The 12,948-nt window shown below is 59.2% G+C and overlaps 3 protein-coding genes across 3 annotated transcripts; 2 read left to right on the top strand and 1 right to left on the bottom strand.

Moving 5' to 3' along the window:
* Positions 1 to 1,573: 1,573 nt before the first annotated feature.
* On the top strand, positions 1,574 to 5,652 carry A1Q1_05655 (uncharacterized protein; the record flags this gene model as incomplete). The annotated part of the gene is made up of 2 exons (XM_014320864.1): positions 1,574 to 2,371; positions 2,434 to 5,652. 2 exons carry the CDS (start codon positions 1,574 to 1,576, stop codon positions 5,650 to 5,652), a joined length of 4,017 nt encoding a protein of 1,338 aa, XP_014176339.1.
* Positions 5,653 to 6,297: 645 nt separating this feature from the next.
* On the top strand, positions 6,298 to 9,496 carry A1Q1_05654 (uncharacterized protein; the record flags this gene model as incomplete). The annotated part of the gene is made up of 11 exons (XM_014320863.1): positions 6,298 to 6,331; positions 6,480 to 6,583; positions 6,639 to 6,832; positions 6,882 to 7,053; positions 7,161 to 7,371; positions 7,418 to 7,496; positions 8,019 to 8,054; positions 8,108 to 8,147; positions 8,285 to 8,428; positions 8,512 to 8,598; positions 8,654 to 9,496. 11 exons carry the CDS (start codon positions 6,298 to 6,300, stop codon positions 9,494 to 9,496), a joined length of 1,944 nt encoding a protein of 647 aa, XP_014176338.1.
* A 197-nt stretch (positions 9,497 to 9,693) lies between these two features.
* Positions 9,694 to 10,144, bottom strand: A1Q1_05653 (uncharacterized protein; the record flags this gene model as incomplete). The annotated part of the gene is made up of 2 exons (XM_014320862.1): positions 9,694 to 9,890; positions 9,961 to 10,144. The coding sequence occupies 2 exons, from the start codon at positions 10,142 to 10,144 to the stop codon at positions 9,694 to 9,696; spliced, it is 381 nt and encodes a 126-aa protein (XP_014176337.1).
* Between the last annotated feature and the right edge of the window lie 2,804 nt (positions 10,145 to 12,948).

Raw genomic sequence — 12,948 nt, 5'->3', positions numbered from 1 at the left:
CAGGCTTACAGTGGCAAACGGCTGTATGCAGAGGAGGGTCTGTCGGGTTTCCCCGAAGATCGTCCGTGTCTATCTCATTGTGGATTGGCCAGAAAACGATCGGGGGCATCTCTTGTGCGGGCAGGGGATCGCGCGGGGGCGCCGCGCGCCGGGGGCGTGATCGCACGACGCAGAGCAGAGCGTGCCCGCGTGCATTGGCTCTTCATTTCTGCCGCACTTACAGATCCATTAATCGCCGAGTAACATGTTAATTACCAGGTAAACTATCTATGACACGTCCTGTACTGCTGTGCAAGATGACGGAGCTGTCCGCTGACGAGGTCGAGATACGCCGACCCGACAGCGGGTGGCGACGCTGTCTGGGTGGCGACAGCCTGCATACGGGGTGTGCACTGTTGCACCGAGTGGATCCAGTGGAACGACAGGCCCATCAGTCAATGGCAGGCCGGCAGCTGGCAGGGCTGGGCACAAACATGGGATTGGGCAACAATAATGGGCCAACTGACGCGCCGTTTCGCGCGCTCGCGCTCTGTCGCGCCGTCGCACTGGCAGAATTAAGCAGAATGCAGCATTGCAGGCTGGCCCCGCCCCGGCTTCGAACACCCTGGCGGCTGGCGCCAAGCCAAAGAAGCCAAACACCCGGGTGCTAACTGACGCGCGATTGCTCGAGCTGCTCGTTATTGCTCCATGGGGGCGCTCGTATTCGTTATGCCCAACGTCCAGCAGGCCAGCAGGCAGAACTTGCACTCACGCTCCCACACACACTTGCAAAAGCTGTCCTGCGCAAGTCCCGGACAGGCACATGGTGAACTCACTCACGGTGAGCAAGCGTGCACTGCGGTGTGCCAAGCTCCGGGAGATTCAAGGAAAGTGAAAGGGGCGATCGCCGTATGGGCATCGGCACTCGGAGCGCCCCCTTACTGCCGCTTGCGGGCTTGCCTCGATCTTGAGCTCGCTAGCTCGAGGTCAGGCAGAGATTAGGGAGAGATTAGACCAAGCGATTAAGCAGAAATATCGGATGGACTAACATCCACGCGGTGGACCCAGGGGCCAGCCCCTAGCGGCCAAGAACGCGCCAGAGAGAAAAGGACGGACCTCAGGGCGTAGACCAGGATCGAGCCAGGACGGAGCCAGGACACAGGGCCCCAATGTGCGGTTCTGCCTTGGTCTCCCTGAGCAAAGCGAGCCATGCTAGCATGGGCTTGGCTCAAACCGCACCGCGGCAGACCAGAGGGCGCTGCCCCACTCACTTCAGGCACCACCTGCACCGCCTCACTTGGATCACCAGTATTGCTGCTGCTGCACGCGCGACTCTCTCACCGCACCACACCGTGCCACCGTAGGTGTGTCCAACTCCAGTGCCATCACTGTCCCAAACGACCACTCCATCTTACATCTATAACCTTCAACACACCAACTGTCATCGTCGCTCACTCCCTCTTCCACCTTCTCAGAGACACTCGACACACCCATCCTTCTAACCTTTTCACCATTTTCGCCACCTAGTTCTCTCCGCTTCCAGCCCTCTCTCTCACCCCCTCCGAGAGCGTCAAGCTCATTACGGGCGGCCACAATGCCCTCCCCTCCACAGATCGTCACCACCGACCTCGACGGGCCGCAGTCCCCGGACCCAGTCAACAACTCGCCGCACACCCCCGTCAACCAGCACCCGGCAAACGATCCCAGCCATCTTTCCCCCTCCAACCAGGGCGCCCTCGCCCCCGGCTCTCCTACGCTCACGACGAGCTCGTCTGTCCACTTCAACGAGGATGGATCCCCGACGTCCCAGCTCCCGCCGTCATACCACAGCGACGCCGGTGGCGCTACCACCGCCAACAACAGCCTGAGCGTTCCCGACAGCCCATCGAAGCACAAGCGGAAATGGAGCATCGGCACCTGGTCCTCAAACGGCAAGGAGCGTGATCTCTCTGTTGTTGAACCCACCGAGAGCGACTCGGACGAGGACGGCGACAAGAAGAAGAAGAAGAAGAAGGGCAAGGAGGAGCTTGTCTCCCACCTCGACCCGTCCAAGGACACGACCGACCCCGCCCCCTTCACCGAGAAGCCCTCGACGCTCGCCATGCTTGTGGACCCCAAGTCGCTTGACGATCTCCAGAAGATTGGTGGAGTCCAGGGCCTGCTGAATGGTCTGGGTGTTGACCCGTCACGTGGTCTTCCCGCCGAAAACGGTGCTAGTAGCGGTGCTCCCCGCTCATCCTCTGAGCAGAGGGCTATCGACGGTGGCGATGGCCCCCAGTGGAGCGCTACCTACGAGCAGCGCCGCAAGGTCTACGGACGCAATGACCTGCCCGAGCGCAAGTCCAAGTCCATCTTCCAGCTCATGTGGGATGCCTTCAAGGACAAGGTCCTGGTACGTACTTGTGCTGCTGCGCCCCCCTGTGTTTTTGTTTCTCCCATACTGACACAACCCAGATCCTGCTTTCCGTCGCGGCTGTCGTCTCGCTCGCCCTCGGTCTCTACCAGGACTTCGGTGCCCCTCCTCACATCACCTACTCCGACGAGTGCCCCAATGGTTGTGAGGACCCCAAGGTTGATTGGATTGAGGGTGTTGCCATTATGGTCGCCATCATCATTGTTGTTCTGGTTGGCTCTATCAACGACTGGCAGAAAGAGCGCCAGTTTAAGAAGCTGAACGAGAAGCGCGAGGACCGTACCGTCAAGGTTCTCCGTGGCGGAAGTGAGCAGGTCATCAACGTCCGCGACATTGTCGTCGGTGACATTGCCATGCTCGAGCCCGGAGAGATTCTTCCTGTCGATGGTGTCTTCCTTAGGGGTCACAACGTCCGCTGCGACGAGTCTGGCGCGACTGGTGAATCGGACGCGATTAAGAAGTCGTCCTACGACGAGTGCATCCGCGAGCGCGACAACCTTCAGCCCGGCCAGCGCGCCAAGCTCGACTGCTTCATGGTTTCCGGTTCGAAGGTCCTGGAGGGTGTCGGCGAGTACGTCGTCACCTCTGTCGGCACCTACTCGTTCAACGGCCGTATCATGATGGCGATGCGTACCGACACTGAGGAGACGCCCCTCCAGCTCAAGCTCAACAAGCTCGCCGAGCTTATCGCCAAGGCTGGTGCTGGCTCAGGTCTCATCCTGTTCATCTCGCTCATGATCCGCTTCTTCGTCCAGCTCCGCACCGACCCCGATCGCACGCCGAACGAAAAGGCGCAGTCTTTCGTCCAGATTCTCATTATTTCCGTCACCCTTATCGTGGTTGCCGTTCCTGAGGGTCTTCCGCTCGCTGTCACTCTCGCACTCGCCTTCGCCACAAAGCGTATGACGAAGCAGAACCTGCTCGTCCGTGTGCTCGGCTCTTGTGAGACCATGGGTCACGCCACTGTCATCTGTACCGACAAGACCGGTACCCTCACGCAGAACGTGATGTCGGTCGTTGCTGGATCCCTCGGTGTCCACGGCAAGTTTGTTCGCAACCTTAAGGAGAACGCCGAGCGCAACATTGCCAACGACGCGGACCCCGACCGCCAGGACTTTGCCTTTGACTCTTCCGAGATGAACGAGGTCGCCTCGCCCGAGGTTATTACTCTGTTCAACGAGGCCATCTGCATCAACTCGACTGCTTTCGAGGACACCGACCAGGACGGTAACACCGAATTTGTCGGTTCCAAGACTGAGACTGCTCTTCTCCGCTTCGCCAAGGAGCTCGGCTGGCCCAACTACAAGACCACCCGTGAGAGCGCCCAGGTCGTTCAGATGATTCCGTTCTCGTCCGAGCTCAAGAGCATGGGAGTTGTCATCAAGACTGCGACTGGCTACCGTCTCTACGTCAAGGGTGCTTCCGAGGTCATCACCGCCAAGTGCACCCACTACATTGATGTCACACGCCACACCGAGGGTCTCCACGTCAGCGAGTACGACGCCGCTGCCGCCGAGAACATTCAGAACACCATCATGTTCTACGCCAACCAGACCCTCCGTACTCTCGCTCTCTGCTACCGCGACTTCCCCCAGTGGCCTCCTGCGGGCGCCGAGGGCACCGACCCCGAGCAGGTTCCCTTCGCCCTCACCAACCAGGACCTCACTCTCATCGCCATCACCGGTATCGAGGACCCGCTCCGCCCTGGTGTCGCCGAGGCTGTTAGAGCCTGCCAAGGCGCTGGTGTTGCGGTCAAGATGTGCACTGGTGACAACGTTCTGACTGCCCGCTCCATTGCCCGCCAGTGTGGCATCTTCACTGCTGGTGGCATTGTCATGGAAGGCCCCGTGTTCCGTGCTCTTTCCGACGCCGACCGCCACATGGTCGCCCCGCGTCTCCAGATTCTGGCGCGTTCTTCTCCCGAGGACAAGAAGCTGCTCGTCCGCACCCTCAAGGAGCAGGGTGAGGTCGTCGGTGTCACTGGTGACGGTACCAATGACGGTCCAGCGCTCAAGCTCGCCAACGTCGGTTTCGCCATGGGTATCGCCGGTACTGAGGTCGCCAAGGAGGCTTCGGACATTATTCTCATGGACGACTCGTTCTCGAACATTGTCCTCGCCATCATGTGGGGTCGCTGTGTCAACGACTCGGTCAAGAAGTTCCTCCAGTTCCAGATCTCCGTCAACATCACTGCCGTCGTCATCACTTACGTTTCCGCCGTTGCCTCTGCTTCCGAGTCCTCGGTCCTGACTGCCGTTCAGCTTCTCTGGGTCAACCTGATCATGGACACCTTTGCCGCGCTTGCTCTCGCCACCGACCCCGCTACGCCCGCGTCGCTTAGGCGCAAGCCCGACCGCAAGGACGAGCCCCTCATCAACACCGACATGGTCAAGATGATCGTCATCCAGGCTATCTACCAGATCTGTGTCTGTCTGGTCCTCCACTTTGCTGGTGCGAAGATCATTGGTCTCGACCCCAACGATGTAGGAGACGTTGCCGACCTCCGTACCCTCGTCTTCAACTGCTTCGTGTTCTGCCAGATCTTCAACCAGCTCAACTGTCGCCGTCTCGACCGTCACTTCAACGTTCTCGAGGGCTTCTTCAAGAACTACTGGTTCATGGCCATTTTCCTTATCATGGTTGGTGGTCAGATTCTCATCATTGAGGTCGGTGGCGCCGCCTTCCAGGTCACCCGTCTCTACGGCCGTGACTGGGGAATTTCGATCATTGTCGGCTTCATCTCTCTTCCCCTCGGTGTCATTGTCCGTCTCCTCCCGACCGCCCCTGTCACGCGCTTCCTCATCAAGATCCACGTCTACAAGGACCCCTCGAAGAAGGCTCAGGAGGACCTCGAGCTCATGGAGGAGAATGTTGGTGACTACACCTACAACCCGGCTCTCGAGAAGGTCAAGAACGACCTCACCACCTTTGCCAGCATCCGTGGTGGCCGTCTCCGTGGCTCGTCTCTGATGACTGGTGGTCGCTCGCACCACAAGGAGCTCAAGAAGGCCAACATTGCTCTTCCCTCTCTCCTCACCATGGTCCCTACCCTTATCGCGGGTACGGTCGGTGCGGGTTCGCACTGGATCTACCAGACGAACCCCGAGGCGCTCGCGGACCCGGCCAACCAGGAGCAGACCAAGTCGACCGTCGACCTGTACAAGGACAAGGTGCAGCTGCACCCCGACACGGACCCGAACGACCCGCTCTACGCCAAGTTCGGCTTAACGCCTCCCAGCCAGGATGAGAAGAGGCAGTAAATCAACTCCTCCCTCGCCTGCTCTAACACTCACTCTCCCTAACTCTCCCTCTCTCCCTCAAAACAACGACTTCGCCTTTCGCAATGTTTAATTGCATATTCACTTTCGGTTCACCTGTACACACAGCAACGTATACCCCCTTCGCAAGGGATCATAGATGGGTTTTTAACATACAAGGTTGTTTTCATTTTTCTCTCTCCTCAATAGATGGGTTCTCATAGACTATAGCGAAAGGGTGTAAGGAAGGAAGAAGAAATGAAAGTAGCTGTGCTGCCACGAACTACGAACACTCGGTGCAATTGGTGCGAGTGATCTTGTAGAATGATTGACCTGGTCCGTGACTTGTATGGTTCTCGGAGTTCCGAACATCGCATCGACAAGCAGTGCGCATCATGCGCGCTGATAGCGTGCATGGATCTTGTATGTAGTCGACGAGAAGCGACCGAGCTACAGCCAGGCGGGAGATTACGAATCGCTCACCACTGCAGTCGGAACGAGGAACGACGTCAGAGAGGCGACCCGGGGCGATTTGCTTCCGCGCCTCCGCCGAGCAAAGGACGTCAGCGAGTTTCTTTGCCGTTCTCATAATTCTACAGCCGGGTCACCAGCTTCGACAGCTCACTACACCGCAACAACAACACCAGGATGGCCTTCGCTCAGAACCTCGGACGGTTTGTCGGTGCGTATTGCCTTGTGGCGATTCTCGGCGCTTGGGAGGAAAGTCGTTTGTTGGAATCGGGCGACTGTCGACGGCAAATGACCTTTCCCTCGAGCGGCGCCGGGACGTCTAGCTTACCCAATGATGAGATGTGATAGCTGACGCTCAGTCCCCCTCGCGCTCGGCGCGGCCGTCATTGACTCGGCCATGTACGACGTCCCCGGTGGATACCGTGCCGTCATGTTCGACCGTTTCAAGGGTGTTCTTCCCAACGTGAGTGCCCTGTCCTCCCACTCAGCTTTCGCAGTTGCGCACGAGCTAATGTCAGTCTGTCGGTGAGGGAACGCACCTGCTCGTGCCCTGGATGCAGCGCGCGATTCTGTACGACATCCGCATCAAGCCGCGCAACATCTCGACAACGACGGGATCCAAGGACATGCAGATGGTCTCGATCACGCTCCGTGTCATGTCCAGGCCGAACATTAACAAGCTCCCGCAGATCTACCAGAATCTCGGACAGGAGTGGGTTTTTGCACAGCTGTTCGGCGGAACTGTCAGCTGACACACACAGTTACGACGAGCGTGTCCTTCCCTCGATCGGCAACGAGGTCCTGAAGGCTATTGTGGCCCAGTTCGACGCGTCCGAGCTCATCACGAACCGTGAGATCGTCTCGGCGCGTATCCGCGACGACCTCCTGAACCGTGCCAAGGACTTCGGTATTGAGCTCGAGGATGTTTCTATTGTGCGTATTGCCATGCTGTCCTGAGTGGATGATCACAGCTGACAACAGACCCACATGACGTACGCTACGGAGACGCCTGTGCAAGCTAACCACACAGGTTCGGAAAGGAGTTCACGTCGGCCGTCGAGCAGAAGCAGATCGCGCAGCAGGACGCCGAGCGTGCCAAGTTCGTCGTCGAGAAGGCCGAGCAGGAGCGCCAGGCCGCCGTCATCCGCGCCGAGGGAGAGGCTGAGGCTGCCGCCGTCATCTCCGCCGCCCTCAACAAGGCCGGAGACGCTTTCGTCCAGTTCCGCAAGATCGAGACGGCACGGGATGTCGGTGAGTACCAGCAGCCTATCTGGCTGGCTGTGCTGCATCTCGCCAGCTCGCACATTAGCTTCCACAATGGAGGTTCGATCAGCTAACATGCCAGCCAACACGCTCGCCCAGTCGCGCAACGTCTCGTACGTCCCCTCAAGCTCGTCGAACCTCCTGCTCCAGGTCCAGGACCAGAACAGCAAGGTGTAAATCTAGGCAGAAGCAGTCACAACAAGCAGTGTATGAACATTCACCATTCTAATCACCCCGTTAGTTGCATGTGCCGGCCGAATCCGGTGGTTGAGGAGTGCGGAGGAAGGTGCGGGAGCCTTTACCCAGGTCAGCGACTGTCCTCGGCGAGCTACGAGCTTTATTGCACAGTGCATGTCAGCAGAAGTTGAGGCATTCTCTTGTAGCTGCGACAGCAAATAACTAGAAGCACGGTCGTCTGAGTCGGACGAATCACTTAGGACAGGGGGTTGTGTTCATTGCGTTCGGAACTCGGTGGCAACGTCAGGGGTGATGTGCACGTGACCTCAAATTCCGAGCCCAGGAGCTGAGCCATCGACATGACCGATCCTTAACCGCCGCCCCTTGGCTTGGTCGTCTTTGTCCTCGTCACCCATCTCAAAAACAAACACGATGCTCTGCGCCGGCTGCGAATGCAGGGAGGCGTCTCGCCTCGAGTGCCCCATGTGCAAGAAGTGAGTTGTCCGTTGCACAGGTCAACTGACAGAGTTCCAGGCTCGGCATCCAGAACAGTTTTTTCTGTGACCAAGACTGCTTCAAGAAGAACTGTGAGTTTTGTGATGCGACGAGTTGTTGCGCAAGCGGCGGCGTGCACTCTAGCTGCCTGCACCGGATTATGAGCTGACGATACAGGGGTATGTCTACCGCAATTGAATGGGCGGCCGTAGTCAGCTGACAATTGCAGGTCCAGCACAAGCTCGTGCACAACATTGTGCAGATGGCGGTCGAGAAGAACGAGGAGGCCGACGCCACGATCCCGCCCCAGATGCGCGACTACAAGTTCACTGGTCCGCTGCGACCCGTCTACCCCCTGTCCGAGAAGCGCGAGGTCCCCGCGCACATCCCCCGTCCAGACTACGCCGATCACCGTGAGTTAGCGGTTCCGTGAGTTTGAACTGACATTCAGCGCAGGGCTTCTCCGCCGCCGAGGCTGTGCGCGAGCGCGGCGTCAAGGTGTGCAACGCCGAGGAGATTGAGGGCATGCGTAAGGTGTGCAAGGTGAGTATCACTCGGGGACAGCTGCAGGGTGTGTGGATGATCACCTGACCTTCAGCTCTCGCGCGAGGTGCTCGACTACACTGCGTCGTTCATCCGCCCCGGCATCACGACGGACGAGCTCGATGCGATCTGCCACCAGGCCTGTGTTGACCGCGGAGCGTACCCCTCGCCGCTGAACTATGCCAAGTTCCCCAAGTCGGTGTGCACGAGTGTGAACGAGGTCATCTGCCACGGTATCCCCGACAAGCGGCCGCTGGAGGAGGGCGACATCATCAACCTGGATGTGTCGCTGTTCTACGGCGGCTTCCACGGCGACCTGAACGCGACGTACCCCGTGGGCAAGTGCGACGAGAAGTCGCTCGACCTGATCAAGACGACAAAGGAGGCGATGGACGAGGCCATCAAGATCTGCAAGCCCGGCGTGCCCTACCGCGAGATCGGCAACAAGATCGAGTCCATCGTCAAGCCCAAGGGCTACAGCATCGTGCGCCGGTATACGGGCCACGGCATTCACCACCTGTTCCACTGCGCGCCGACAATCGTGCACTACGCGAACAGCAAGACGCCCGGCCGCATGGAGCCGGGCAACATCTTCACGATCGAGCCCATGATCAACATGGGCACGGCCAACCTCGACCATTGGCGCGACGACTGGACCGCCGTCACGCTCGACGGCAAGCGCAGCGCCCAGTTTGAGGAGACCATTCTCATCACCGAGACCGGATACGAGATCCTCACCCGGACGAGCGCGAGCAAGAAGAAGAAGAACAAGAAGAAGAACAAGAAGAAGAACGCCGCTAACGGCGCCGCGGCTGCCAACGGGGCCGCCGAGGCCGAGGAGGAGGAAGAGGACGACGACGCCACCCCCGATGCTGGCACACCCGCCGCCACTGATTAGATAGAATGGTCTTCTGTTTGTCCCCCTTCGCCGCGCGAGTTCGGATCCGTTGCGTTCCCACTGTCCCAGCATGCAGCATGCGGCCGTATACTGTCATAACAATGCATAGTTTGTGTACATGAGCTGCGAGATGTATAGAGATAAATGTGTTGCCTCTCGTCTTTTTTCCCGTCTAGAATGCATGCAGCGATGTCGCCTTACTCGTCCTTCTCGGCGATCGTCTTGAGCTGCATGTCAGCTTGCACGTGGGTAAACCAGTAGCTCACCTGCAGACCGTGGATGCCGGCAATGTCCTCCTTGAGGCAGTCGTTGACGAGCTTGTGCTGCTTGACCATGGACAGGCCGGCAAACTCGGGGGACGAGATGAGGATGGCGTAGAACGAGCCGCAGCCGCCTGCACAATTCATGTCAGCTATCCGTCTCATGGACACCTGGCTGTGTCTGAAGCTGAAGTCAAGACTCACCCGAGACGTCCTGGACCTCGAGCTGCTTTCCGGGGAAGCGCTTGTCGAGCTTGTCGTAGATGGACTTCTCGCCCTCGCCCATGCCCTCGCGAGCGACACGGGCCGAGTATGACCGCAGCGCCGCGAGCTGGGCAATGGGCGCTGACCGGGCCAGGCGGGGGAAGGCGGATCGGAGGAGGGACATTGCTCAAAAAGATTAGATATTTAGAAACAACAAGAGCTGGTAACTTCAGGCCCAATGAATTCTCAGTCATCTCATGCATCCTCCCGCCTGGTCTGGTCGCCGCTCCCCGCCTGACCGCCTCATGTACTGCCGAAGTTGGCTGAGAAAGAAAGTGGAGGTCCTGTCCTATTCTGGACCTGAGCTGCTTGGGCGGGAGCAAATTGAGATACTTACGGGCTGGCCGAAGCCACAGCCACGATGTCACGATCGGGCGCGACCTGACCTGACACTGCTGGGTGCACCCTGCAGCATACGCACTGCGACTGCTCGACGTGTGGTCGGCACTCCTCGACAACAACATCACAGATCTCTCTTCTTGCTTTCTGACAGAACAAGTTACGACTCTCTATTTCCGCCCTACACGACCCATACGCTTACGCCTACCCTCTCCCTCTCCCTCTGTAGCGCAGCGCGCACCTCCACCTAGACCTTACGTTCCAGCACTCGTCCTCCTACCACCGATCGACTACCGCCCAGAGCGGATCAGAGACGCGTCCCACCATGGCCGACGCAAAGCTCTTCAGTGAGTTATGAATTCGCCGATGTCAACTGACATTCCAGCCCGTGGGAAGATTCAGGACCTCCGCGATGAACTCCGGAACGCGGGCGACAGGCGCGACAAGGCGTTCCAGCGCAAGAAGACGACCGCGCTCAAGAAGATCGTCGCCAACATGACGATGGGCAACGACAGTGAGTCGACAGCTCCTTCAATTGAACTGACAGCAGTGTCGCCGTTGTTCCCAGAGATCATCCAGGCTATGCAGATCCAGGTGCTGGAGATCAAGAAGAGTGAGTTGGCATGGAGTCGCCTCAACTGACCGGCAGTGGTATATCTGTATCTCGTCAACTATGGACGATCGAGACCGGACGAGGTGGCCCATGCGATCGGAGGCTTCCTCTCGGTAAGCTAGCTTTCTTGCTCTTAGCTGACGACAGGATTGTGCGGATAGGAATCCGCTGATCCGCGCTCTCGCCATCCGCACAATGTCATCCATCCCGCTCCCGTCTATCATACAGGCGCTGGTGGACCCGTTGCGGCACGCGCTCGAGGATCAGGACCCGTATGTGCGCAAGACGGCCGCGATCGCGGTTGCCAAGCTCTACGCGTCCGACTACGGGAAGAAGACGATTGAGCGGGAGAACTTTGTCGCGATGCTGCGCGACCTGCTGGCCGACCACAACCCGACGGTTGTTGCGAACGCCGTCGCTTCGCTCGTCGAGATCTCGGACCGCTCCTCGGACATCACGCTAAGGCTCAACGCCACGGTGGCGGGCAAGCTTGTCGCGGCGCTCGGAGAGTGCTCGGAATGGGGCCAGATCTACATCCTCGAGTCGCTCATGAGCTTCATCCCGCAGACGGCGATGGACGCCGAGATGCTCGCGGAGCGCATCTCCGTCCGCCTGCAGCATGCCAACAGCGCCGTCGTCCTGACCACGATCAAGGTCGTGCTCTACCTCATGAATTACATGGAGGACGAGCAGCTGATCCGCATGCTCGAGCGGAAAATGGGTCCGCCCCTTGTTACACTGCTCAGCTCTGGCCCGGAGGTGCAGTACGTCGGACTGCGCAACATTCTCCTCATCATCCAGCGGCGGCCGACCGTGCTCCAGAACGAGGTCAAGGTCTTCTTCTGCAAGTACAACGACCCGGTATACGTCAAGCTCGCCAAGCTCGAGATTATGTATCGCCTGACGCGGGAGGAGAATGTGTCCGAGGTCCTGACAGAGCTGAAAGAGTATGCGTCCGAGGTCGACGTCGACTTTGTGCGCAAGGCGGTGCGCTCCATCGGCCGTCTCGCGATCAAGATCGGCACCGCGGCCGACCAGTGCGTCATGGTGCTGCTCGAGTTGATGAAGACCAAGATCTCGTACGTCGTCCAAGAGGCCATTGTCGTCATCAAGGACATCTTCCGGAGATACCCGTCCAAGTACGAACGTGTCATCAGCATTCTGTGCGAGAACCTCGACGTGCTCGACGAGCCCGAGGCCAAGGCCGCCATGATCTGGATCGTCGGACAATACTCGGACCGCATCGAGAACTCGGACGAGTTACTCGAGGACTTCATGTTCACGTTCAAGGAGGAGACGAACGAGGTCCAGCTCGCGCTGCTTACCGCGACTGTGAAGTTGTTCATCCGCCGGCCGACGGCGGCGCAGGAGTTGCTCCCGAAGATCCTGAAGCTCGCGACGGAAGAGGCGGAGAACCCGGATCTGCGTGATCGAGTGAGTAGCGACTTTTCTCTCCAGCTAGGTGAAACTTGTTCGTTTAGCTGACCCCGCAGGGATTCATGTACTGGCGTCTACTGACGACGAACCCAACGGCAGCCCGCGAAGTCGTGCTGAGCGACAAGCCGGTGATTTCGACAGAAACGGACCGGATGGACCGGGGCATGCTGGACCAGCTACTCCTGCACACGGGCACACTTGGGTCGATCTACCACAAGAACCCCGAGACGTTTATCCGGACGGCCAAGCCGCGCTTCCTACCCGACTCGCCGGCGCTCAACCTCGCCTCGAAGCGGCACCTGATCACGTCCTTTGGCGGCCCGGCGTCGCGGCCACGCGCCCCGCGCTCCTCCGACGTTGCGCCGCAGCCGACCGGCGCCCCCGCCGCCGCCTCTGCTGGTGCCGAGCAGCCGTCGGTTCCCGCCCGCCCAGCGATGAACGGGACCGGAACTGAGAACGGACAAGCGGCGCCGCAGCAGGTATCCAACGACCCGTACTCGCAGCTGGCGGAGATTGATCTCCTCGGCGGGGGAGGGTAC

This window comes from Trichosporon asahii (assembly GCF_000293215.1).
Source record: "Trichosporon asahii var. asahii CBS 2479 unplaced genomic scaffold scaffold00075, whole genome shotgun sequence".
Classification (NCBI taxonomy): Eukaryota; Fungi; Basidiomycota; class Tremellomycetes; order Trichosporonales; family Trichosporonaceae; genus Trichosporon; species Trichosporon asahii.
This window is presented reverse-complemented; position numbering and strand designations above follow the sequence as displayed.